Here is a 27,750-nt window from a genome sequence, read left to right on the forward strand (position 1 = left end):
CAGGCGCTCCCTGCCAGGACCTGTCTTTTCTCCAGACTTGCTCAGGGCTGACCAGGGTCCTGCCTGATCGCAGGAATACTGCCACCAATTACACACACTGGAGAGAGTTGCCGGTAAAAACCGCAGCGCCATATTCACAGCCTCCTGTCCAGATGTGAGCCCAGAAAAGCAGGCACGCTTAGAAATGCAGAGAGAAGTCGGCCGTATGCGAGGCAAGCGCCCTCCTCTCCATACTGTTGCTCTGGCCCAGATCTCTTAACTGTGTGCAGGGTCAGGATGAGTAACACAGAGGAGCCAATTTCGAAGGCTAGGAAGAGGAATCAGCCATTGAGCAGAAGTGAAATTTTTTGGTTTTGCTTCCCCTGAGCTGCATTTTCGACTGCATATAATTGACCTATTTTGCCTGAGTATTAAATAATTGGTTGGGTTTTTTTTTTTTTCACTTTTTTTTGGGGGGGAGGATCACACCCGGCAATGCGCAGGGGTTACTCCTGGCTCATGCACGCAGGAATTACTCCTTATGGTGCTTGGAGGACCATATGGGATGCTGGGAATTGAACCCGCGTCAGCTGTGTGCAAGGCAAATGCCCTACCTGCTATGCTAGTGCGCCAGCCCCTAAATAATTGTTAAAAAAAAAAAAACAACAACCACATGGGCCAGAGAGATGGTACAGCAGGGAAGGTGCTTGCCTTGCATGTGGCTGAGCCAGGTTTGATCCCCAGGTTTGGCACCCCAATTGCCCTCTGGGCTACCACCAGGAGTGATCCCTGAGTGCAGAGCCAGAAGTAAACCCTGAACACCACCTTAAAAAAAAAATAAACAAAACCACCAACAACAGGAAAAACTGTTTATTGCCTCTCCAAATAGTGACATTGTTAACGCCTGTGGCGAGCGTGTGACTCACACTCCACACGCACACGTGTGGACAGTTCCCAAGACTCACCGGGGCAGGCCCTTCCCAGGGTCGGAGGTCACAGCCTCGCAGAGACAGTGGATGGTTTCCTCTTTGCCCACGCGCCTCCTGCTTCTGCCACCCTAAACCCTTTGCTCAGCTTCCGTGCCCGTGGCCACACCAGCATCACTTTGCGCCTGTCACCCCCTCCAGGCTGACTCCCGGGCTTTCTCTGGAATGGGAGCCATCAGCCCGACTTTAGTGAGCTTCTCGGCTTTTGTCTCTCCCTTTCTGCCTTCCCCACAGTTTGTCTGAAGTGGGCCCCTAACTCCTCTCCTTCCTCTCTCCCCACAGAGCTGAGAGAAGATGGTTTCCAGCCGCAGACGTACCTGGTGCAGGGTGTGAAAGCACTGCATACGGCTCTGAAGCTGTGGATGAAGAAGGAAGTAGGTGGTTCTTTCTGTGGGGGGGGCTCCTTGGCGGTGTCAGCGCGCAGGGCTCTGCCCCCCCACCCACGGGGTGGAGGTGGGGCAGTGTCGGCTGGAAACGCCACCTGCATCTCACTCTGTAGGACACGGGGACATGCTGGTTTCTGCAGGTTCATGAGAGTAAAGTGAGGCTGGAGCCATAGTACAGCGGGGAGGGCACTTGCCATTCATGCAGCCAGCCTGGGTTCAGTTCCTGGCATCCCATATGGGCCCCTAGCACCACCAGGAGTAACCCCTGAGCACTGCTAGGTGTGGTCCAAAAAAAGCAAAAAAAAAGCCCCCTCTCCCCTAAAGAAAAGTCTCTAATCCTTTATGTGGAAAAGAATGGAATTCAAGGATAGCTAGACTCTGGGCTCAGAAGTGCAGATTATAGGTAACTTGGGGTTCTGAGTGCGCTGGTCACCCAGCGGAGCCTTGATCCTGGTCTCCTTGACTCCTCTCGGCTACTGTCACTCCCTTCACGGGGCTGCGTGTTCCCTGATGCCAGGAGAGGAGGGTGGGAGCACTGGAGATGTGCTTCTGTACTCAGTGGCAGTGAAGGAAGAGGAGCCTTCCCTTTCTGCCTTCTCTCTGCCTGCTCAGCTGTTTGCGTATGCATCCCAGCATCTCCCGGGGGGTCACCCAGCCCAGGTGTGTCCTGGCAGCCTGCCTCTGGGTGTACGGCGTGTGCCAGGGACTGCGATCCTAGTCCTCCTGGCCCCTCTGGCTAGGTTTGGGGGTCTCTGGTAGAACAGGTGCCCTCTTAATAACATACAGACTTTACTAAGCAGTAAACAAGTGAGCGGCTGAAAATACCTTTGTGTGCTCATGTTGGAATGTGTGCGTGAGGTAACATGCCTGATTTGGGGGCCAGGAATGTGACTTAGTGGCAGACCACATGCCTTGCATGTGTGAGGCCTGGGTTTGAGCTCCAGCAACATATAAACACACAACACACACACACACACACACACACACACACACACACACACACTCACTCCTGCTCTTAAAAGATATCGAGGAGAAAGATTAATTAATAGGTGATCCTCCTGCCCTACTCTCTTAACGTTGTGCCATCCCTGTCAGAGCACCCAGGAAAGTAAAATCCATGTCTTTTCATTATCAAAGATGTCATCACCCACGTGACAAAAACAAAAACAGATTACAAAACTATACCCTAGGATAAAAGCAAAATAAAGGTTATGTTGCAAAATGCATACCTGCCTTTCAGCTGAAGACTTAGTTAAGTGGTCTCCTGTGAGATTTGTCTTCAGAACTTTGATTTATTTTAAAATTTTAATGAATTCATTGATTGGAGGGGGAGTTGGGGTCACACCCAGTGGTGCTCAGTGCTTACCCCTGGCTCAGCACTCAGGAATTATTCCTGACATTACTCAAGGGACCATATGGGATGCTGGGGATTGAACCAAGTCAGGCTGCGTGCAAGGCCAGCACCTACCTGCTATACTGTCGTTTCGTATACCCCCCCACTTGCCGCCAGACAGGGATTTGGGTCAAGTGTTAGATACAGGCCTTACACATGCCTTGTCCGTGCGAGGCCCTGGATCCCTACCGTAGGTCTTTGACATCCTCCCCTTCCCTGCACCCCCCAACCCCACTATCCAATGGGCCTATAATGGTAAAAACAGACAGCTTCAGGCCTTTCTCTAGAGAGTCTGAGCTAATACCTCTGGCATGGGTTTGGCGCTTCTGTTTTAACCACCTCAATGGGCAGCTTTGATGCACAGTAAAATTCCTCGCCAAGAAGAGCTGCCGTCATTCCGTGCGGGGTGCTTGGCTCAGAGCACGCTGTGTACGGGAGTCCCCGGGCCCTTGATCTAAGGGAGAGGCTGGTCCTCGCATGACTCCAGATTCAAGTTTGGATTCAGAGCTCAGCTTGGCTGCAAATGAACCGGCTGTGTTATCCAGGATGGTGATCCATCCAGCGCCCGCGCCCCAGTGGGGCTAGTGACTGCCTCTCTGACGCAGGGGGCAGGCACTCCCAGAGTGGGGAGCAGCCCTTGCCTGGCAGTGAGTGAGCATGAAATATCCCTGTCATTTAAGCAAAGGATGTGAACGCCAAGCAGGGGATGGAGAGCGAAAGGGAAAGCCAGTATGATGAGAGCATTTTAAAATCAGAGTGTTGGGGCTGGACCATAGGACAGCGGGGAAGACATTTATCTTGCATGTGACCAACCCAGGTTCAATCCCTGACATTTCATATGCCCCCCGCCCCCCTGGTTCCAAACACCGCCAGGAGTAATTCCTGAGTGCAGGGCCAGGATGAACCCCTGAGCATCACGGGTGCCCTCCCCCCCTCAAAAAAACAAAAAACAAAACACAACAGAAAAATCTGAATTTGGTAGAGTAACATCTGTAAATAGCTGAGAGAGACGTAATGACAATTGCTCAGCAGATAAAGTTAATTCCAGCTAATTCCTCAGTCTTACTGTTGGGATCTTTCCCTGTTATGCTTTTGACTGTGAGAGAAAAGTTTACAAAATATCTGCAAATGAGCCATCTCATGAGAAGCTCAGATTATTTCAGTGCCTGCCCCCCCCCCCCCCGCCCCCTTCAGATCCTTCCATATTACAAATAGATCATCAGGCTTCTTCAGTGGCTTTGCTAATGGTGGGAGCAGTCAGAATTTTCATCGCTCTGGCAGTCTGGATTGCAGCACGAAGTAGATGTGCTCTGTACAAGCCCACCTGTGCCTCACTGTGGACATTTCTGAATTAGTGAAGCTTTTTTATAGTAGGGCTTGTCCCAACGCCAAGAGTCCTGGCCTCTGAGATTCCTTTACAGCTAGAGAACCCAGAAGAGATTCAGTAAGCAGTTTTCTTCTACTTTTTCAAAAGATCATTTTGTTTTTGTTTGTTTGTTTGTTTGTGGGCTTTTTGGATCACACCCAGGCGGTGCTCAGTGGTTGCTCCTGGCTCTGCACTCAGGAGTCACTCCTGGCGGTGCTGGGGGACCATATGGGATGCTGAACCCTGGACAGTCGCATGCAAGGCAAACGCCCTGCCCACTGTACTATTTCTCCAGCCCCTCAGAAGATTGTTTAGTTGCAACTCTCTATGACTGATTTTTTTCCCTTCTGATTTGTTCCATCGATTTGCTAGAGCGGGCCCAGTAACATTGTGAGACTTGTTACTGTGTTTGGCATATCAAATACGTCACGGGGAGCTTGCCAGGCTTTTGCCGTGCGGGCAAGATGCTCTCGGTAGCTTGCCGGGCTGTCCTAGAGGGGCGGAGGAATTGAACTCGGGTCGGCCATGTTGGCCGCTTGCAAGGCAAACGCCCTACCGCTGTGCTTTTGGGCCACACCTGGCTGTGCTCAGGGCTTACTCCTGGCTCTGTATTCAGGGGTCACTCCTGGCAGTACTTGGGGGAACATGTGCTGTTGGGGATCCAACATGGGCCATGCGACCTTATCGTGATGCCGCCACTTTGGCCCACGATGATAAGTTCTTCATATTAACCCGGAAGTCATTTTGCTTGTCTTTTCTTTCTTGATCCAAATACAGCTCGTATCTGAACATGCCTTTGAAATTCCAGACAACGTTCGACCTGGGCATCTTATTAAAGAACTTTCTAAAGTGATTCGAGCAATAGAGGTAAGAGGAATCAGCTTGCCAGCCGATTGTGTACTCTCTGCCCTGAGAAAGAGACACCCGGTACACACCACCCGCAAGTCGGCAGTGTTCACACACCCCAGCGGAAGTGGGATGTGAGTGGTCTAGAAGGAACCTTGCGCTGCCAGGCTCGAACATGTGGGCCAGGAGGGCGGGACCATCTAGAAGTTCAGGAGTAGGGCCACTAGCTCTGACCATGAGCTTGGTGGTTACTAGTCTGGGGGCAGGGCGGGGCGGGGTGGGGCAGGGCAGATGGATGACTGAGAAATGACTCGGCCTCCAGCTGCTCCTGGAGTGTGTGTAGGAAACTTGCGTCTTAGTAGTTCAAGAAGTCAGACCGAAGACCCTGGGCTTTAGACGCTGAGTCACAGAGGGGCAGGCCCTCGCAGAGACCAGAGGGACGCAGGCCAGTCTCTGTGGGAGGCTCTTCTTACGCTGCCTGAGGCGCTAGCCTGGCTCCCTCTCTCCTAAGTTTCAGATTCAAGGGTCAGGTGGGTTATGTCCACTTTGAGTCTCCTGCCTTCACTTAGCGTCGTGCTTTTGATTTTTTGTTTGTTTTGACCACCACGCCCGGTGATGTTCAGGCTTACTCCTGGCTCTGCGGTCAGGAATTCTTCCTGGCTGTGTTTGGGGACCATGTAGGTTGCTGGGGATCGGATCTGGGTCCGCCGCGTGCAAGGGAAACACCCTCCCTGCTGCCCTGTTGCTCTGTGCTTTTGAGATATGTCCTTGTGCATGTCAGTAGTTCTTGGTGGCTGCTGGCGGGTGCCCAAGGGAAGGACTATACCACAGTTTCATTTTCCGTTCTTTACTTGGTTTGCTATAGACGTGGCCAGGAGGTGTAAATCTATGAAAATATTATTGTCTGCCTTCTAGTGGTAAATCTGTATATTATTTCCCCCCACCCCTGGGTTTACTACCTTAGCACAGAATTGAGTTAAGGAGTAAGTAAATTTTTGGTTCAGTTGTGTTGTTCCAACCCTGCAGTGCTCAGGGCTTACTCTTGGCTCGGTGCTCAGGTTAGCGCCTTCACCCTGGGTCTCTCTCCAGCCTGTGAGTGGATGTTTCACTCGGTGAGAACCTGTCGCACTTGCCTGCGGTTGCTCATGGCTTCCTGCTCTGGGGTGGGTGGGTGGGGGGTTGAGGAGGAACGGGAACTATTCATTTCCCCGCCCACGCGCGGCGGCTGGGGTCTGATTTGGCCTGTGGCGGAGTCGGAGAGCCACAGTGTTGGGGCGAACAGGGACAGGAGCGCTCGGCGTGTGGGATTTGCAGGTCTCCTTCTAAGTGCCCCGTTAGAGGAGGCTGCGATTCTAACATTGGTTATTTTTACTGCCGAGCTGCAGGAGTTCATGATCTAACCTGATCAGAAGTTCTTGGTCTCATACCCACAGACACACACGCACACACACACACACGGATGAATGTTTCTCCATGGCCTGTGGCTTGTCTTTCTATTAATGCTCACCCTTAGTGGATAGACCAGTCAATCCGAAGATACCCAATTTATTGATTCTTTTTCTATTAGAGTTAGTATTTTTACGTCCTAAGGAGCCTTTGCCTATCTCAAGGTGTTCACGATGTTAATTGTTTTCCCCTAGAACCTTTTATACTTAGGCCACAGCCTGTTGAGGGAACTTTTGTGTGAATGAAAGCTTGAATAAAGAGCAGCCTTCCCCCGACCCATGTAGGTCAGTCTAATTTTCTTCACTGTTTGTTGAAACCAAATTGTTTGGTTTGGTCCAGGACCCCACCTAGGGGGTCCTCAGGGTTATTCCAGCTCTGTGCCTGGGGGTGTGGTGTTTGCACTGCTGGGGGGTTGAACCCCAGCCGCCTGCATGTGATGCCTGCGCTCTCTGAGTATGAAGCAGACTCCTTTGAAATGCTTAGGGCTGGAAGACAAACCTTGCATGCTCGAGGCGCCGAGGTCAGTCCCCAGCACCGCAGGCTCCACTCGAGCCTACACTGCTGGATTGCGCATCCCAGGGAGTGACCCTGTGGCCCCTGAACTCACTGGGGGTGCCCCCTTTCTCTTCCCCAGTGCATCTCCCTTTACAGCAAAGATTGAGTGAAAGAGAAAAGGAAAAGGATTCTAAGCACCTCTGGTGCCTCTCCCGAAGCAGCCCTCGGGAGCGGCCTCCAGCCACGCTCGCCCACAGCCGAGGCAGTGCAGAAGGGGGTGGTGTCATGCACTGCTCTGACCCCGGCACGGGGTCAGACCGCCAGCATTATGCTCCTGTTGCTTACGCAACATTTAATATCTTGCCAAATTTCAGCTCAGGACCTCTAAAGTTGATGTGTTACTAACTGTGCTTGAGTGTGGCATTTTCTAGTTAGAGCTTTTGTTATCAATTAGTGATAAATATATCAAAAAGAAAGCAGTTGGAAGCGAGGCCATTATAGATTCAAGGGGGGAAGCCAAGGAAGTGGAAAAAACGAAATGGACCAATGCAGCTATGTTCTAGCCCAGGGTTGTAAATAATTTTTACTGTGTTCAGTTTAAATACTAAATATTGAAGGCTGAGGGTGTGTATGTGTGTGTGTGTGTGTGTGTGTGTGTGTGTGTGTGTACACGTGTGCATGCACACACATCTGCAGGAGAGGATGTGTGTGAGGATTAAGATTTCTTTTTTATCTAATAGGAATTCGGTGTTCACCGAAGGTGAAAAAATAAGGAATGCCTGTATAAAATTATTTTTTAGAATTTGGGCACAAAAATCTAAGAACCAGTACTTGCCACCAGCAACAGGAGTGTGTGTGTATGGAGCTGGGTGTGTTTACTGCAGAGACGGGAAGCAGGGCCCTGGGCACATCAGATGCTAGCCCGTGCTCCAGCAGCTCAAAGGCAGCAGCAGGCCACGTACCTCTCACCAATGAAAGGAAGACAGGAATGTGGCTCGTGCCGCCAGACAGATGGCAAGGACACTCTGACCCTTCCTGCAGTGGCACAGACCTCACAGACTTCTGTCAAGTCAGTTACGAAGGGGCAACAAATACTACATCATTCCATTTTTTTATGAGATTTCTAGAATGAGCAGATAGTAAAGTAGTAGAAGGATAGCTGGTGAGGGCTGGGGGTAACAAGGATCGAAGGTGAGGGGGATCACTCTGGTTTAATAGGTCCTAAATTAAAATTTTGACAAGATTTAAAAAAATGACGTGTGAACAATTGGAAGTATCATGCTGGCAGGCTGTCCACGTGCTGGGGTCAGAGCGGTGAATGATGTGGACACTGTCCCAGGCTGTCGGGGCTGTTGACTGTGCTGAGGTGAGGGTCGCTGCAGGGGGGAGCCCGGGTGGGGGAGGGCGGCTGCCGCGCCACTTCCTGATTGACTCTTAGACACGGGATTTGTTCGCCCCATACATGCGGGCCTTTGGCTTAACGAACATGGGCAAGGGACAGTTCATGAAAGGAAGGAACCAGGAGGCCTCTGATGGGCCTCAGGCCGAGGTCAGGGAATCATGCTGTCTGTGGAGTAGCCTGAAGTCAGAGAGTCCGTCCTGTCAGCGAGGCAGGGAGAGACGGGCCCGAAGGGCTCAGCACAGCTGGGTCATCGTTGGCCTCGCGCCTCTCACGTCTGCGACTCAGGTGGCTGGGTTTTGTATGACGGGTTGCTGAGGTCTCTATGCAGCCTTGTGGTAAAAGTACTCTGAATTCAATTCTTAAAGGAGGAAAACGGCAAACCAATTAAATCTCAGGGAATTCCTACTGTGTGTCCAGTTTCACGATCCTCAAATGAAGCAACTTCTCCCTACCATTCCCGGCGGAAGATGCGGAAACTCCGAGATCACACTGTCCGGACTCCTTCCAACCTGGACATCCTGGAGCTGCACACGAGGGAGGTGCTCCGGAGGCTGGAGATGTGCCCGTGGGAAGAGGCAAGTGGCGAGCACCGTCGGGGCTCGGGCGGGAGACTGGCACGCTGCTGGGGGGAGGGGGCGGGGGCCCTGAGCACTGGAGAAAACTCAAGAGGGATGAGGTCCCTGCCCACTCCCACGCTAGCCCAGGAAGATGCCAGGTGCCCCAGTCTGGAAACACATGCTCCCGAGGGTGCAAACCTGTAGGGCTCTCGAGTAAAGGGGTGGGACTAGGGGGCCAGCTGCCTTAGCCGGGAGGCCAGAAGGGTGGAGCCCAGGGAACAGACAGTAGGAAGAAGGCTGAGGGGACAGAGGGAAGAGCCAGTGCGGGAAGCGGCCTCCTGACCAGCAGCCCAACTGATGACCGTCAGCCGGGAGTCTGCCCAGTAGCACCCTGAAGGGTAGACTGAGGGAGTGGGTGACCGGGAGAGCACAGCATGGCCTATGTCCACCACCAATGAGCTTATGGCCAGGATTTCTCATTTTAAACAGAGCACAGGCAATAATGTCAGGAAAATGAAATAGAGGGGCTGGAGCAATAGCACGACGGGTAGGGCGTTTGGCTTTTACGTGGCCGACCCAGCATCCCATATGGTCCCCCAAGCACTGCCAGGAGTAATTCCTGAGTGCAGAGCCAGGAGTAAACCCTGTGCATTGCCGGGTGTGACCCAAAAAGAAAAAAAAAAAGAGGTCTGGATTCAAGTATTTAAAGACGTTGCATAGGGTTGAAGCAATAGTACAGTGGGAAGGGCTTTTGTTTTGCACATGACCAATCTGGGTTCGATTCCTAGCATTCCATATAGTCCCCCAAGCACTGCCAGTAATAATTCCTGAGTGCAGAGCCAAGAGTAACCCCTGTGCATCGCCGGGTGTGACCCAAAAAAGCAAAAAAAAAAAAAAAAAAAAAACCATAAACGCATACAAGTGTTACATTTCTTCAGTATTTCAAATTTTAGATCATCACATTGGTACTGTTTCAGGATTTTGTTATTCGAACTTCTTTAATTCACAGCCATCTGGGAGAAGCTTTAGCTTATTCTGAAGGCCATGTGTTTAACTAAAGAAAAAGAGCATGGAAGTTAGCAGGGTACCCTGTAGCGATCTCAGGGGTGCCCTTAGACAGCCACAGGTGGGGGGGAAGGGGGAGGCATGAAAGGACCATCAGGCTTGCGCCTCCAGCCTCAAACTCTGCCCACGGCCATGTCTGCGGGTGTGCGTGTGCCAGTGGGACCCTCTGCCAGACAGCGTGAGGGTGGTGCTTGCTGTCCCTGTCGCCGTGGAGTCTAGCATCTGCCCGGCGCAGGCCCCTCGCCCCTTGTCACTGCCTAGCAGGGCCCGGAGGCAGGGCCGAGGGGGGAGGTGGTGGTCTGCTGGGTCCTGCATAGTTCAACGGGTTTTCTTTTCTACTCCAGGACCTCTTGAGTTCTAAACTGAACGGCAGATTCAACAAGCATCTCCAGCCTTCTTCCACAGTTCCTGAGTGGAGAGCCAAGGACAACGACCTCCGCTTACTGCTGACCAACGGGAGAATAATTAAGTATGTGCAGGCAGCCCAAACGGGCCAGCTTCCTAGGGCTTCCCCCTGGTGTACCGACTGCCCAGCCCAGTCTGGGGAGCCGACTTCAGTGCCCCTCGGCCCTGGGTCGATACGTGGCTGGGTGGCAACCTCGAGGGCTACCAAGTTACAGTTTTCTGACCTGACCGTTTCTTCCCACTGACAGAGATGAGAGACACCCCTTTGCAGATCAAAGTCTCTATACGGCGGACAGTGAAAATGAAGAGGAAAAGAGAACAAAACAGGCGAGGGTGAAGACGGAAGAGAGTTCCGGAACCGAAGAGGTGGAAAACGAAGATTCTCAAAAACCACATAACAGTATGTTTGTGTTCATTGGGAAATTTTTTTTATTCCTAATATGCTAAGGATAGCAAAGTAACTAAGTTCAAAGTTTTGTTGTTGTTGTTGTTGTTGTTTTTCCTGTCCAGGGGAGGGGGTGGACAGGTTTGGTGCTCAGGACTTACTCCCAGCTCTGTACCAGTGGTCACTCCTGGAGGGACTTCTGAGACCATACGTAGAGTTGGGAATCACACCTGGGTCAGCCAAATGCAAGACAAGCACCGTAACCTCCTGTGTTATTGCTTTGGCCCAAGTTCACAGTTCTTGGTTGATGGCTGAATTGAAAATGTATGTGTCCCTAATGCTCTTTGGAGAAATCCGAAGTGTCTCTGAGTAGTGTACCCATCAGGGAAATGCTTAGGGTGACCCCTAGGGAGGTCGTGGCCCAGCCGGTGATATAGAGGGCCAGGGGCCAGGGACACTCTCACTGGCGCCAGTTGACCAGTTTCATGTATTTGATGGGCCTCTGCTTCAAGGGTTAAGAAAAAATTTCATGAAAATTTATAAGGAGTTTCAGCTGACATAGACATGGCTTTCAGAGTTTGGAAATAGGAATCATTAATCTGGAACTACTAGTGACCCAAGATTATTTTGTTGATAGCCGTGGACCATAAGGCCCGTGCTTGGTTAGCCTCCAGTTTCTGGTCTCAAGCAGCTGGTCGTAGCTCCTTGTCCTGGCACTGGTCTCTCTTTTGAATGAAGTCTCTCTTTCCCAGTGCTTTCTTAGAGCTACAGTACACATTTTGAATTTAAAAGGGAGTTATGCATTTTGGGATTTGACAGGTAAATGTCCAGGAGATTATTACTTGGTAGATGTGCTGTACCTGTGGTCCTGCTCATGCTGGGTGAATTTGTCCCGCACCCGGGAAAGGCAGCCTGGTCAGTGGGCTACTTGCCGTGCGGCAGTTCCAGAGGCCCGGGGGACGCCTGCGGAGTTCACTGTCTCCTGAATTGCTTTTCGATTTAGGAGAGTTATCGTTTTGTTTCCTGTAGAGGAAAACAATCTAAATAAGACAGTACAAACCACCGGACAGCTCATTTAGTGTGAGAGGCTTTTTGGTTTTTTGATTTTTTAAAATTTTCTGGGAAGAATTATAAACTAGCAAGCCCATCCCCATAAGAAATATCTACTCCTGCTTAATGAGCATCACCCAAGTTTTTCAAATACACTCTAGTGGCAGCAGCAGTTTCTTGGTCGGTTAGGGAGAAAGTCCGCCTGGGGCTGAGAGGAGCAGGTGGAAGCAGGGACAAGGGGAAGGAGAGGAGGAGCGGGGAGAGGGAGGGCCCCGCCGCCGGGCTGTGTGGAGCCTTCTGACGCCTCCCCTTGCTCCGCGCTTTCCCCTCCAGGGTTTTTCACAAGTGTGAAGTCAGAACTCAGGAATCGATCATCGGAATACTCGGACATTTCTGACTCGGAGGACTCTGGGCCCGACTACACTGCACTGGTATGCCCTGGGACGCTGGCGCTCGGGCGCCCCTGCAGTACAGCGGGTTGGTCAGGGCCCATGTGTGCCGCGCATATGCTCTGTTGCTTGTTGTTCACACCTGGAAACAGCCTCTGTCTGCTTTGGGAAAGGGTGCTGGGAAATGCTGTTCTTATTTTTTGAGGTGTTTTTGCTTATTTTTAAGGACAGTGAAAGTGCCGAATCCTAGCCACTAGATCACTGGGGCTGGAGTGATAGCACAGCGGTAGGATGTTTGCCTTGCACGAGGCTGGCCCGGCTGACCCGGGTTTGATTCCTCCGCCCCTCTCGGAGAGCCTGGCAAGCTATCGAGAGTATCTCACCCGCATGGCAAAGCCTGGCAAGCTTCCTGTGACGTATTCGGTATGCCAAACACAGTAACAAGTCTCACACTGGAGACATTACTGGACCCACTTGAGCAAATTGATGAACAACGGGAGGACAGTGCTACAGTGCTGCTAGGAGATCCGCTCAAGGGCGGGATTCATTCAGGGTGTGTTGCTTTCTTCTTTCCCCAGCTAAGTAATCTACTAATCTATTTAAGGACAGTGCTACAGTGCTATTTTGTTTTATCTTTTTTTGCTTGCAGGTCACACCCAGCTGTGTTAGGGGGTTACTCCTGGCTTTGCACTCAGGGATTACTCCTGGCAGTGCTCAGGGAATCATATAGTATTCTGGGGGTCGAACCCGGGTTGGCTGTGTGCAAGGCAAAAGCCCGGCCTGCTGGACTATCTCCCTGCCCCCTATGGTTTTTGTTTTATCTGAAAGAAATCCTATACTGTGCCTTTCACCCAGGAACCCTGTTACTAGGGCAGACAGTCACTTTTTATATGTCACTGTCACTCTCCTTCCATTGTTCATCGATTTGCTTGAGCGGGCCCAGTATCGTCTCCATTGTGAGTCTTGTTACTGTGTTTGGCATATCGAATACATCATGGGTAGCTTGCCGGGCTTTGCCGGATGGGCAAGACACCCTCGATAGCTTGCCAGGCTCTCCAAGAGGGGTGGAGGAATCGAACCTGGGTTGGCCAGGTTGGCCGCGTGCAAGGCAAATGCCCTACCCACTGTGCTATCGCTCCAGCCCACTTTTTATATGAAGCAGAGAAATCATCCCATGATAGGATTTTGACTGCCCAGGTTGAAAGAAGTGCTTCTGATTGATTTGTCTGGATCGCGAGATCCTTTGCATATCTTAGCTTCCCTGTCATTGCTTTTTTATATCAGAAAAACAATTTTACCACTGAAGAGTCTGAAAGTTCAGGTGATGAAAAAAAACAAGAAGTAACATCCAACTTAAAGGAGGATCCCAGCATGGTGAGGAGCTTGCTTCCGAAGAGCCAGAAGCCGGCTCGAAGTGAAGTGGCCGTTAAACGGTAGGTTTGCCATGGGAGCAACCCCAGGGCGCCGCTGCGTGTGCTGCTCCCCGGGCCAGCATCCCTTCGCTCTGGTCCTTTGTAGGGAATGTCCAACCTCCACGAGCACAGAGGAGGAGGCGATTCAGGGCATGCTGTCCATGGCGGGTCTGCACTACTCCACGTGTCCCCCGAGGCCGGAGCCCAGCCCCGACGGCGGTGGGCACAGGCACGCCGTGCCGGCAACCCAGGACTGCCACCGCGCCAGCCTCCCCGTCCGGCAGGTGTGCCGCTACGGCAGCCCCGTGGAATGCGGTAAGCCCCATCAGCACCCGAGCCCCCAGCCTATGGATGGCGCTTCAGGCCTGGGTGAAGTCAGAGGGGACAAAGGAAAGCTTTAGCTCGAAAGGGGCGCCGAAGGGCCGGAGCGCGCACACTGTTGACAAATCATGCATTGTCCAAGTGCACGATTCCAAAATGTACAGTATCTGGAACTGAGCGTTGTCTTCACGGCGCCATTCTCCCGTGGCTGTTGCAGAACAGTGTTCGTTCCCCTCCCCAAACTGACGAGAGTGGAAGGAATGTCAGTGGGCTCTGACACTCCCCCCTCTCTGTCAGGGAGGAAAAACAGGTTCTGAACTGGTTCTGGTTGAGGATATTAACTCTTCCGCTTGCCAGCAAAGAGCGAGAACAGAGAGAAGGCTCAGTAGAAATCCCATGGGTGCCCTGAGTGTTTTCTTCTCTGTGCCTTTTGGGGAGAGTTTTGTCTCCCTGAACGTCTGAGGGAGACTGGAGGGAAGCGCCGCCTCCCCCGGCAGCTGATGGTCGTGCCAACCTTGGCAGCCTCCTCGTGCCGGGCTTGGACCCACACTCGTGTACGCAGTAGACATGACTCAGTGAAGTTCTTCAGCGCACACAGACTCCTGTACCTATTATTCACACGTCTGGAACTTGGGGCCAGAAAGACTATACAGAGTTAAGGTGTTTGTCTGGTATGTAGCAAACTTCAATCCTCAGTACCACCTATAATCCCCAGAGCACTTCTAGGAATCACCCTGAGCACGGAAGTAGGCATAGCACCAAAGCAATTCAGGGTGTGCCCTCCCCCCAAAACTAACAAAACAAAGGTAACCCGATCTGTACGCAGGGCCATTTGGGGCCCATCCGATTTCAAAATCTTTGCCAATGGTATTAGATGAAACTGAGGCTTGGAAATGCAGATGAACGATGTCTTGACAACAGCACACCTGGCACCACTGAACTGAATCCCCAGGTGTGACTCCAGCGGTTCCCTTTGTCTGTGGCATCTGCCCCCTTCCTCCTCCTGCCCACAGCCTCACCTTCTTCTCCCACTGATTCAGGTCCCACCCTCTGATTCACCCAGGCATGGCAGGCAGCGCCCAGCCCAGTCCTTCAGAGTGTTCTCACCAGCTCCCGACTGAGCTCACTGTCTTTTGTACCCGGGGGTGGGGGAGACCCTGCACCCTGTGCCCCGTGACCCTGCACCCCTGCCCCATCACCCGGCACAGCTGCTCTTTCCGTGCTTGGCTCTCTGCTTCCTGGCATCTTCTCTGTGGCCCTTTGCGCCTTTGCCCTTGGCCTGTACATCCCTTCTGAGAGAGCATACATAGGAGGGACACTGCACTACCCCTCCCCCTTTTTTTTTGGTGTGGCACATTGGAAACATCTTAAGTCTGTCTTCCAGTGTAACAGATGGTTTCATCAAGGTATAGATTTCCACACTGGACATTGTTTCTCCCCCGAATTTGCAGAGCATTGCTCTCACGCCCCAGACAGGTCACCCTTTTACATGTAAGTTTCCTCTAGAGGATGTGGGGAGAGGAACCGGTTACCGAATCTCCTGAAGCAAACATTCTAGAATGCACCTTCACTTTTGAAAAGGGGTTGGGATGACAAAAAGGAAAAAAAGAAATGAAGATTTACTTAAAGATTGATTGCTAATTAACAAAACAAATCGTCTTTCTATTCTGCCTCCTTATAACCTCTCTCATTCCATAGAATCTCATAATCTCTTTCTTCAGAGAAAAGAAAGTGTCTGTGGATATACTTCATAATTTAAGAAAGTGTGTTTTTATTCTACATGGGCAAACATACCATTTCTATGGTGGGGAAGGAGTTGCCTTTTGCCTTTTGCCTTTTGCAGCCTCTGTGTGTCCTGCAGGGCAGTTTTTGAGAAATGTTAGCTGAGGAACTGCTTTGTTTTGAGAGGGAAAGTGTTTCTCAGAGATCTAACATGAACACTGTTTTATGCCAGCTTAACTGGTTTTCACCACGAGGCTCACTCTGCTCTCTGCGATCAACTTTGTGGCATGATTGTTTTAACTAAAACTCGTCTTTAGGGTACCATGTCAGGACGGAAGAGCACGATGCGAGGAGTTCTGCCTGGCCGAAACCGCCGGATCCAGCGTCCAGACTGCACCTTCAGGCATGTATCCTCCTCTGGAAACAGGGAGAGAGGTTTAGAATTGGCTTTTGCATTTTGCATTCTCTCTTTTTTTGTTTTAACTGCCACTAATTATTGGCCATTAAATTGGGAAAGCTGAACTTGATATAATGGCTGCTAGGACTTACGGCTAGAGTGGTTTGGAAAAACATTCTTTGTTCAACATGGTTAAAAACAACTAAGCTGTTAGCGCCTTTGGGTTTGAAAGGGAAGAATTCTGGCTGGAATGAACCACACAAGAAAACATACCGTAAGATCTCTTTAATCTCTGACATTGTTTCTTGTGTAAACACACAAAAAATAAAAATGCCGGCGGTCAGGCCGTTTCCCCACTCCACGGAGGAGGTTGATGGCGATGGTCAGGCGAAGGAAGGAAACGGGGGCCAGGCTGGTTGGTCTTAGCAGCAGTTTATTACATGGAAGAGATGTCATGGAGGCCCCAGGATCTCTCAAACACGTGCACCTTTGTTCTCTCAGCTTCTGTCCTAAGCCCCATCTTCCCAGGTTCTCTGATGCACGTGTCCCCCCAGAGAGCCCTGAAATCTCCCTTATATAGATCATAGTACCTCTAAAGGGCGCAATATAATGATGTCATCAAAAGGAGTTACAGAAAGAACATTGAGGCGGCAAACATACATTGTTTCCTTACATCCGCAGACCAGTAATCCTGGCCTCACCTTTTTACAAGCTACAAGCACTTAGATTAGCACAACAAAGACCAGTCTGCTAGAGCTTGGAATCTACTCTCCAAAATCAGCCAGCCTGGAGCCAGGCATCTACATCCCAAAGACCAGGCCTGGCTTAGCACCTGGGATCTGTATACCTAAGGCCAGCTAGGTTCCTGAGAGAAAAGGGAAATTGTCTCAATATACTGAAATCATTTACTGAAGACAGTTTGAAGGGGAGAAAGCAGTCTCATTCAAGCTAGTCAGGACACACAGGAAACTGCTTCTAGGACGTGTTTCTCCTCTCCTTGTCCAACCAACATATAAGCATACATAATATTAATCATTTTGTATGGACACAGTAAGAAATACTTTGAGCTTATAGAATTGCTCTCCTAGGGCCATCTCGATCTCAGACTGCAGTGCTCAGGCCAGATATCTTTCCTATTCCTAGCAGCAGGGCCCTAGTCTCGTCGTTACTTTTGGATCATGACATCATTTGCCTATGATCAACCTCTTAACTTATAGTTAAGAATCGTGGCACCTTGGCCTGGCCCATCGCGATGCCAGGGTAGCACATAACTTACCGGCTTGCCCTGGTTCCATCCAGTCCCACGTGGGGACCCTGCCCTTGGGGTGCTAGGAAGTGAGGGCAACTGAGGCTTAAGTTGAGAAGGCAGATGCCCAGGAGTGAATAATATTCAAAGCAAATCAATTCCTAAGTTACCAAGTATATTAATTAATTGTCTTCCTGTATCTATACAAAAGGACATTGCATTAAAGTAAACTGCTCAAAGACATAAGGAGAGGAGAAAGGCAATATTAACTTACAGTACAGCTTCAGTGTCTAAGAAGGATGAGACCTTACAAATTGGTTGGGGAAGAGAGCATAGAAGTGGTTACAGACTGACAAAGTAATGGGAGTGACTCGGGAGCACTGTGATGGGTACAATCTGATAAACCTAAGCTCTGTGTACTCCAACAGTTTCTCGAATATTTTTCAGTCATCTTTTTTTATGAATGACGTGGAGGTTACAAATCTTCTTTCCGGAACGCCGGTCACCATAACAGTCTATACTTTTTACTTCACATTGCACCGACTGGTGTCCCGGCACTGAATTGGTTCCTGATGGAGGAGCGCTGTGAGGCTGGCTCAGTGCCTTGTGTGGCGGGAGCCCTGGTTAGATCCCTGGCCCCATGTCGTCCCCTGAAGCCCCCTCCCACTCCTTAAGCCCCCGGGAGTTCAGAGTAACCCCGGAGCACTGCCAGATGTGGCCACTAAGCTAAAGGAGAAAAACAAAACAAAAACCCTGCCCCTGAGAAACTTGCTGTCTTCCAGTCCTGACATATTAATGCAGGTACCGGGCTAATGGAACCCACAGCAGGGTTTGGGGTTTGGTTTGGGGGCTGCACCCAGCAGTGCTCAGGCCTTATTCCTGGTCTGCACTCAGGGATCACTCCTGATGGGGCTTGGGGGACCATACAGGGTGGCAGGGATTGAACTCCGGTTAGCCGCGCGCAAGGCAATTATCTCCCGAGGTCCAGCAGATGAGGCCCGTGCCCTGTGTGCAGCTGTTCCCGGTCCTATCCCAGCAGCACACGTGATCCTGAGCCATTTGCGGAGAGATCTTGGGCACAGAGGTAGGAGGAAACCCTGAGCACCGCTGCTGTGGCCGCCAAACAGAAACAAGTACAAGTTCTTTATTGGACGACTGTGCTTCGGCGGCCCCAGAGGCTAGGATGAAATCCCTCGGCTGTTTGGCTTTAGCGGGGTCACAGGAGCACATGATCTTCCTTCCATCTGTAGAACATGTTCAATGGGTTCAGGCTTGAATTCTTACTCTGTAGAAGATGTATGTCCTATACAGCTTGAATTCTGTTCTTTCTCATTCCCTGTCTTTCTTTTTGGGGGGGGAGGGGGTCACACCCGACGATGCACAAGGGTTACTTCTGGCATATGAACTCAGGAATTACTCCTGACGATGCTCAGGGCACCATATGGAATGCTGGGAATCGAACCCAGGTTGCCTGCGTGCAAGGCAAACGCCCTCCCCACTGTGCTATTGCTCCAGCCCTATAGTTCTTCCTTTACTTCACTCTGAGCTTTGAGACTGGCCACCTCCCAGCCCGATGGGGGCTTGTCCATGTTCAGGAAACTCTGGCCCCCCCTGTCTCTCTCGGGCTCTCTTGGCTTGCTACTGCCCGAAGAGTGCCGGCCCTCATCTCCCGGCGACCTCAGAACTCAGTGGTGTTCCTGCCGCCCTTCTCTAGGAGCCGGGGAGAGGCCAGAAGTGCATCCGGAAGGAAGGCGCCCCGGAGAGCTGTCCCAAGCCACAGGGCAGAACTTCCGTGGACGGAAAGTTCCTGCAGAGCTCAAGCTTGGTCTCGGGGGCCTGCCAGATGGGGAATGGGGCGATGAGCCCTGAAAGGCCGGCGGGTGACACTTCCTTTTCCGTGCCCCTTCACCCAACCAAGAGACCTGCGTCGAACCCGCCCCCCATCAGCAACCAGGCAACAAAAGGTGACTTGGACCGTTTTGAGGGAGATGTGTGGGGCAGGGAGTGCGGTGGCTTGGGTCGAAGTGATCTCTGCACTCCTGTGGCCCGCCACCCGGTGCCTTTGGGACCCCTTAACAGCCCTTGGCACTCAGGGTATGGTGGGTCAGGGCTGGGCACCTGGGCGAACCCTGAGGCCCAGGATTGCCTCATTGGGAGAGGAGCAAGAGCCTGGGCTGGCCAGCCCGAGGGCGGATGTGGATGGTGGGTGCCAGGAGCCGGGGGAGGGGAAGGGGAGAGGCAGCCTTAGTGCATGTGGTGGCCGTCAGAAGGGCACCGGCTAGGTCTGTGCCTGGCGCAGCCTCCTTGCGCCTGCCCAGGGCCACCCCTCGTTGGTCTGTGACGCCCCTGATGTTTTGATGTTTGATGTTGATGTTTTCTAGGGAAACGTCCCAAGAAAGGAATGGCCACGGCCAAGCAGCGTCTCGGGAAGATCCTCAAGTTGAACAGAAACGGTCACGCGCGTTTCTTCGTGTGATGACGCTGCTGTTGGGGCCTCTCTTCCCTGCGGAGACCGTTCTTGGGTGGGGGGCAGGAGCCTGGCGCTCCAGCCGAGACCCCGCCGGAAGCAGTGTGCGCATGTCCAGTAGGGAACACTGCCTGAAGAACAAAATGAACCCGATGCTGCATTTTCACTGTGCCACACCCACTCAGCAATAACCAGTTTGGACCTGGTGGCAGAGGAAGAACGAGGGTAGAACCTTAAAAAGGGACCTTGAACTGGCAAGGGTCTCTCGTCAGGGCTTGAATTTCATTTTGTTGTCGGTAGTGTCTTGACTTATTTTCAGCGGTAGGGTAAAGAATTATCAATAATTTATTTAACAGATTTTTTTTTAAAGTTAACAGCTTTTAAATTCTTTTTTAAAGCTATTTATTTGGAAGATTTCTGGAGAACTATCTCACTAATTTAGATTAAAGAATGTGAAGGTTTTTAAATTATTTTTGATAGTGTGTGTGTTGCCCGTGGGAAGAGTCACGGCAACGCTGACTAGTCTGGACTCTTACATTTGCTATTCAGGTTAAAGTCTTAAACAGGGATTTGATGCATTAATTATTTTAAATTAAGATGTATATGAAAATCATTTTATTTTCTATATTTCATGTGCTTTTTATAAGCTATTCGCTTCGCTTTTGCTAACACCCAAGGTGCATACTGTTATCCAGGTCGATTCTCTTACACCCGCCTTCCCTCTGCGCTCCCCATCTTTCTGTCTGTCACAAGCCCGTCTCCACAGGGAGATACTTCCGTAGCCCGTGTGTAAGGCGACAGCCATGGTGGTCCCCACGCGTGCTCTTTGTTTGACTTTGCAATTTCCCTTCGAAAGCTTAATAGGCTTCTTGCATTTTCATTTTGTTTTTTTCTGATGAAATCTGGGTCCCAAAGAGAACAGCTTTAATCTCTTTTTCCCACTTGTGGGAGAAGTCTGAGAAATTTGGTTAAGTTGTCGTGTGTGTAGTTTTTCCAGTACATTTGTAACACTTGAGGGCCTTCTTCTTCGCACTGCTGGTGTCGGAGGCAGTCTCGCTCCTGCCACAGAGGTTATATTTTATGATACTTTGATTCTGTATACCTGATTTCTTGGACAGTGTCATTTGACATCATATATTCAGATCTGCATAATAAGCCGTGATGCAATAGGATATACTATATTAAGTTGTATAGAAAAAGCATGTTGGGGTAGATTGCGTGTGTGCATGTGTGCGTGTGTGCGTGCTTGTGTAGGTGTGTGCTTGTGCGTGTGTGTGTGTGCGTGTGTGTGTGCATGTGTGCTTAGTTTTTTATTTCTTGACCTTCTAAAGAATTCGTTAAGCTGCGGATTTGGAGTAAATGGGTGCTTCTTCTGGTTTCTTCCATAATCCTATCTTAACCAGTGCATATTGAGGGTAAGTATCTGGTTGAGCTTTAAGGAATCAATTCTCTGTGCACATTAACTAATGCCAGTTTTTACTTGTTCATACTAGCTTCCATTTCGTCCCCTCCCCCAATGTTCTAAAAATAAGTGATGGGGGGGGTAGGGTGGAGATATTCCCAGTTCTGACTCTAGAGCTTTTTACAAGTTCCTGCAAAGAAAGTAAAGGCAACTAGGATAACACTTATTTTTGTGGAGAAGAAATATGACTGTTTTATGAATTTTTCTGAACTCAGCAATGTAGTGGAATACTCCTTTATGTGCTAAATATCACTTGAGGATCTAAGAAAGTTTCAGGCCATCATCTTTTGTGATTTGCAGTCAAATGTTTATTTTTCAAAGAGAAATATTTCTTACTCTGTCTCATTCCAGTATAATTTGTGAATTGGCCCTTAAGGTCCAGGTAATTGGATTAAGCCTGGATCTTATCTGGGTGTCAAGGAAGAATTATTTTTATAGAAGTATCGCATATCTATAAAATGGCCCTATAAACTGTCTACATCCTGCCCGAGTTAGCTTAGGATTTGATTGGTCATTCTCTCAGAATGTTTGACTGATTTTCTCACCTGCCCCCAGCAATGCCTCACCCAGAGGGTTTTGTTCTGTAGACATCATTTTAGGGTGACAATGCTCACCTTTTTGTTTTGATTGAAGAAATAAGAATTACAATTTCTCTTTTTCACCTACGTCGTGATTTGTGTTCCCCTTTTGGTTTTTACATTTTTTCCACTTATCTAATAAGTACTTTAATGATCTGACTTCTCACTGGTTATGAAAACAAAAAAATAAAACAATTTATTTTTATGAATTAAAATTGTGGCCAGTTTCTGCCCGCTGTATTTAGGTCAGTAAACTTTAGGTAGCCAGTATGTGGGACTTTTAAGTTATTGTCGACTCCCCTTTCGGCAATTTTGGCCCAAGTTTTAAATAACAAAACGTTCAGTAAGGTAATGTATCCACTAAAATAGAACACATCTGTCTACCTTCCTCTGAATTGGCAAAAATTCAGCTACCGATCCAGGGAATCTCGGCTCCAGCCTCTTGTCAAGTTACTGGCTGTGAGGCTTATCTTTACCACAGACGGAGGATGAACTTTCTCGTAACCGGAGTCAGTAGGTAAACTCTGCTGCCAGACAGCTGTCATCTTTCCCACAGCCTCGTTCATAAGCAGTATTGCCGCCCCCCGCCACTTGGTAGAGAGGAAGCCAACCAGGGTGGCATTCGCTGGTTCTACAGAAGCATAAACAAAGAGGTAAAACAGTCATGATTTCAGATGTGGATTTTATTGTGCTGATAGGTAACACTTTAACGCCACTGAGTCAGATGAGGGACTTCTGTTCTTTGGAGCCCACTGTACTGTCACTCATGATGTCATACATGAGTGTGCTCTCCAGTAGTGATGAACAGTGATGATCAGGAATATAAAGTTGGCTGTTGCAGAGAGCTGCATCCTCAATAGTACCGTGAGCCTCAGAAACCTCAGTTTCGGAAGCATGCAAAATCAATATATCAACTGAAATCATAAATAGAGAAAGCAGGCCCGTGCTATCACTACTTAGCTCAAATGCTGTTCTATTTTTTAAATAATCCCAATTAGTACCTTTTAAATGAACCCTCCCATATTTGTTTAGATACTCTCAGCAGTTGTTTATCAGACATGTAATTCATACCCAACACTACTTAGTACTTGGGGGACTACGAAGTTTAAGATGTGATCTTGACCCTTGAACTGGATCCCCCGGGAAATGAGCAGTATTATTTTCATTGCTAAGTCACCTTAAACAAAAGAGGGTATCTGTTCACAGACAGACAGGCAGACACACAAGTAACTCAATTCATTTCCACTGAGATATATAATCCAAGCATAGAAGGGGAAATACAATAAATTTTTTTAAGTTTCAAAGTTTCGAAACCATCTCAGAAATCACTAATTGAATGTAGTAATGGGGATGTCTGCTGCAAAAGGCAGGGGACCTGGCTCTGCTCTGAATTTGCCCATTTATGTATCACCCACATGACCTTGAGTAGGTCACTTACTCTCCTGGGTTTTAGTTTTCTCATTTGTAACTCTGATAAAGAGTATGTAACCTGCCCACACGGCAGAGTCTGGCAAACTACCCGTGGCATACCCAACATGCCAAATACCAGTAACAATGATGGTCTCATTCTCCTAACCCTGAAAGAGCCTTGAATATGGCACTTTTTAAAAAATCTCAGGGCTAGGATGAAAGAGACATTACTGGGGCCTGCTCGAGGCAATCAATGAACAACAGGATGGTCGTGATCGTGAACTCTGATAAAAACATAGTTTGGCAAAGTAGTCCTTCACTTATTAGCATTGCCTGTTTGCAGAGACTCTACCATTATTTAAGTTGCAACTAATAATTAATAAATGAATGTTTATATTTGTTCTTCAGTGAAAACTGAGGTCTCACACAAAATCTGTTTCCTATCAAGTATATGCCCAGAGCATGCTTTCTCAAAAACAGATCTCAAGAATCTCTTCCAAGGTGCTGAATTAAAATCAGAACCAGGGCTGGGAATGAAAGAAAAGGAAGCGAACTGATTTACGGGCAAAAGTGAGAATGTTTATTTTCAAATAAGCGATGTATTTTCTCAAGCAATCATTAAGACCATTTAACAGTAATCAAAAGCTAGCTTTGGGTTTTTCTCAGAAAGGAATTGGGGTAGCACTGCTGTGGAGACTGCCTCCTCCCCAGGGCCAGGCACGATCAGTGCGCTGGGACTGAAGTGACTTGGGAGACCAGAAAAATTAGGATGGCACAGGGCAGGCTGGGGAGAGCGAAGCCGCAGCCTAGTGCAGTGTCTTGAGGTGATGGGAGGGAGGCAGGACATCTTCCAAAGAAAGGATTGTGCCTCATTGCAGAGCTCCGACACGGTCCCCAAAACTCCTGGCCCAGTGACCCTTGCAGGTTTCACCTGGAGGCGTCGCTCACGCCTCTCAACTGGCATTAATTCTCAAACATATTTATCATGAACTATCAAACTAATTGTCGCCTCCCCCAAGAGTTGAAAGATCACCAGGCCCTTTGGGAGCCCCTAAAGCTTTTTTCAAAGTCATTTTGAGAAGTTGGAGCCCCAGCGAATGGCTTAGGGAAAGCAGGTCACGTCTTGGTGAAGGACCGTGGTGGCATCGAGGCAGGCCGCCCCTGGAGTGACCGTGGTTCCCCGAACTCGGGCTTCCTGACCCCGCTCCTCCCGCCCCTCGTCTCACGGAGCCTCTCCCCGGCCCGGCGGCCTTGGCACACTCACGAGCAGAAAGGCAGGTGGCAAAGGCAGGCGAGGGGATGGGCTCCCTTGTCGGCTGACTGTGGAAATGACCCCTCCAGCCTTACCAGACCCTTGGGGAGGCCCTGCAGGACGCTGCCCGCAGACCCCCAGATGTGCAGGTCCCGGAGCAGCGGGGCCTTTCCCCACACGTTCTAGGTGCTTCTGCGATGCTTCCCTCCTGACTGGGTAGGGAGATGGGTGAACCTTCACATCTTTCACCCCGAGGCTCTCCCCTCACCCCGGTACCCTTTCTAGTGCCCCAAAGCTTTGCGATAACCAGTGTTGGCATCTTTTCTTTCTTTTTAAATGAGAACAAAATTCAGTGATTCTTCCAACAAGTGTATCTGCCCCGCATGATTTCACTCCTCAGCCCAGGGCCTCCCAGTAGCAAACCTATGCAAGATCGGCCTGGGCCCACCTCGCCTCCCTCTGCTCCAGAGAGCAGTGCAGGGTGGGACTTCATCCCAGAGACAAACCCCATCTTATTTTGGCTGTTTTCTTTTCAAAAGATCAACCTGTTTCCCCTCAGGACTCATCGCCAAAACCATGATCATAAGTGCTGGTATTTAGACTATTTTGCAGGAATAAAATAATGCAGACACGCTTGCAGGGGGCCCCTGGCGGCTCCCTGGTGGCAGCAGGTACCCGCCTGAGGTCGATTCCTCACCTGGAGTCCTCTGCACTAAAGAATTCCTCGGCGACTGACTGAGAACCTTCTCCTTGGTAGTCAGGAAGCTGCTGTGAAACTTGAGTGACACCCCCCCCCCCCCCCGTCCCCCGTCCCCAGGTTATTTTATCTTGCAGAAGAAACTTAAACCAAACTAAGGGCCTTACATTTATCGTTAGACTGAATCAAAAGCTATAACCTCAACTCTTCCTCCACACAGCCCGGGGCTGCCAAAGCAGCTCGAGGGCCGTGAGGGCTGAGCTCGCACTGACGTAGGCAGCGCGCCCGCACCGCTGCGGGCTGCGTCTCCTGCGGAAAAGACTTTTCTACTTTTACTAGAAATTAAGCCATAACAGTTTCATGCTGTGGAAAGCGGGGGGGAACAGGTCCATTTGAAGAGATGATATAATAGGAGTTTTCACAGTGACTGTGAAAAGTCTCACATTGCCAGTGCTTCAAGCAGGTTTTTATTGGGGGTCGGGGTGGGGTGGGCAGTAGTGGGTGGCGATGGGGTGGGGTAGTGTTGGCTTTAGGGGGTGCAAATCTGTGACATTTGAAAGAGGACGGTTGTTGGCAATGGTATTTACTAGTTTTGTAGTAACGTTCTGCTAGCCGCACTGACTTTCCTGAACTGATTTTTTTACACCCATGGTTCCGGGGGTGGGTGGGGCTCTCCTTTCTTGTTGGGGTGCCTGCAGAAGAGTGTCCTGTCCATCTGTGGGGACAGGTGGTGAGTGTGCATGTGTGTGCCCTTGGCTGGCAGGGAAGTGGGGTGCTGAAGCTTTAAGAGCATTTTTTCCCATTCCTAACAGTATTTCCCATCTTTTGCCTGCAGGCAGGGAAAGTGTATAGTATTTATTTGGTTTCTCTTTCAGATTTGTAAGTCTTTAGCTTCCATTGGTTCTTAATCGGGGCGTCACTCGTTTCAGGTTGTACTGGGTCTTCTTGCTTTTCCAATTTCTGTAATTCAAAATAATGAAATTTAAAGTTGTATTACTTCTGTTATGATTTTGTTTGTTTGTTTAGCATTTGGTGTATTTTTGCTCATTTTGTTTGGAAATATAAATGTTGAAAGTTGTATCAACTGTGTCTTCGAGAGAAAAAAAAATCTGAATTCTATATCCAGTTCTGGCTTTGGAGTCCGTTTTTTCTGCTTGATAACACCGGGGAGAAGGGGAGGCTGTGAAACTGGGCCAGACGCCTACCTTGGACAGTTGGTGGAGGTGAGAAGACGCATGTCTGCACACCTTTCAGAGGTGCTGCTATCACAAAGCCGTCAGGGCAGAAGGCCCCGGGTGAGGGGTGAGAGAAGGAACAGGACCGTCCTATGGCCAGGGCAATGGCACGGTGATCAGTGTGCATGGAAGGGCACTCATGACCACAAATACCACAGGGCCCCTGCAGTGTGCCAAGGGTCTAGGAGAGAAGGAAGAGTTGCCAGTCCTTTCCTGGGACAGTGTGGGAGGCCCCTGTGTCCTGTGGGTCTCAGGGCAGCATTTTGGGAACGGCAGGAAGAGGGCCAGGAGCTGGCTGGGAAGGGGTGCCCCGCTACCTCCTGGCAGTGCCAGGGTCCGGCTGCCGGAGCCGCTGCTCACCTCCTTCCGGGTACTCGCCTCCTTCCCCTCCTGCCGGGACCAGCTCCTCAGATTTCCGCCTGACTCACGGGTGTCCAGCAGCAGTGAGAAGACGCCTCTGTAGCTCTCAGAGGCCCCCCGCGTCTCTGGCAAGGCCCCTCTGTTTTATTCCACTCAAGCGCTAAGCTGCATCCACGACCAATTCTTTTTGGGAAAAGGTCATTGCCTGTGCACCGGTGGAGGGATGGGTGTTGCATCATTGTATGGCTGAGTCTCAAGCATGAAAGCTTCATAACTATCTCACGGTGATACAATAAAATAGAAAATGACGTGGAGTTCACGCCCGATTCAGTCAGCTTAATGGCTGAACAAATAGCAGTACTCTTACATTATTTTTTTTACTATATTTATTATTTATTTATTTTTGCTTTTTGGGACACACCAGCAATGCACAGGGGTTACTCCTGGCTCGGCACTCAGGAATTACCCCTGGCGATGCTCAGGAGACCATATGGGATGCTGGGAATCAAACCCGAGTTGGCCACGTGCAAGGCAAACGCCCTACTCGCTGTGCTATTCTTTGTGGTGCCACAGCTGGAAGCCCAGTCACCTGCACAGAGGCGGCTGCTTTGCACACTGACCCCACTCCAGTGCTGGATGTCACCCCGTCTCAGGTGAGAGCTGGGCAGAGGACCACCAGTGCCCATGTCTGCTGGGCCCAGTTCCGTCCACTCTGCTGGGGAGCAGGAGAGATTTCCCTCGAGACTCCACAGGCCATGTGATCGCTACTAACTTGATTTCCTCTGGGAATTTTCTATTTCTTTTTTGCTTTGTTGTTATTATTTTTTGTTTTTTGGGTTACACCTGGCGATGCACAGGGGTTACTTCTGGCTCTGTATTCAGGAATTATTCCTGGCAGTGCTCAGGGGACCATGTGGGATGCTGAGAATCGAACCCGGGTTGGCTGTGTGCAAGGCAAACGCCCTACCCGCTGTGCTATTGTTCCAGCCCCAGCTTTTGTTATTATTTTGGCTGGAGGACCCTAGGGGTGAATATATTCCT

General features: G+C 50.0%; 1 protein-coding gene across 1 annotated transcript in view; it reads left to right on the forward strand.

Moving 5' to 3' along the window:
• The window catches only part of KDM7A (lysine demethylase 7A), a 79,205-nt gene extending 55,784 nt beyond the window's left edge, over positions 1-23,421 (forward strand). The window contains exons 10-20 of the mRNA XM_056123906.1: positions 1,248-1,339; positions 4,888-4,977; positions 8,665-8,874; positions 10,266-10,390; positions 10,575-10,726; positions 12,095-12,192; positions 13,435-13,583; positions 13,669-13,877; positions 15,923-16,008; positions 18,963-19,212; positions 19,630-23,421. Coding sequence (XP_055979881.1) covers positions 1,248-1,339; positions 4,888-4,977; positions 8,665-8,874; positions 10,266-10,390; positions 10,575-10,726; positions 12,095-12,192; positions 13,435-13,583; positions 13,669-13,877; positions 15,923-16,008; positions 18,963-19,212; positions 19,630-19,724 — 1,556 coding nt within the window. The 3' untranslated portion in view covers positions 19,725-23,421. The remainder of the gene's footprint in view (positions 1-1,247; positions 1,340-4,887; positions 4,978-8,664; positions 8,875-10,265; positions 10,391-10,574; positions 10,727-12,094; positions 12,193-13,434; positions 13,584-13,668; positions 13,878-15,922; positions 16,009-18,962; positions 19,213-19,629) is intronic.
• The last annotated feature ends 4,329 nt before the right edge of the window (positions 23,422-27,750 follow it).

This window comes from Sorex fumeus, unplaced genomic scaffold (genome assembly GCF_029834395.1).
Source record: "Sorex fumeus unplaced genomic scaffold, SorFum_2.1 ptg000048l, whole genome shotgun sequence".
In the NCBI taxonomy this organism is placed as follows: domain Eukaryota; kingdom Metazoa; phylum Chordata; class Mammalia; order Eulipotyphla; family Soricidae; genus Sorex; species Sorex fumeus.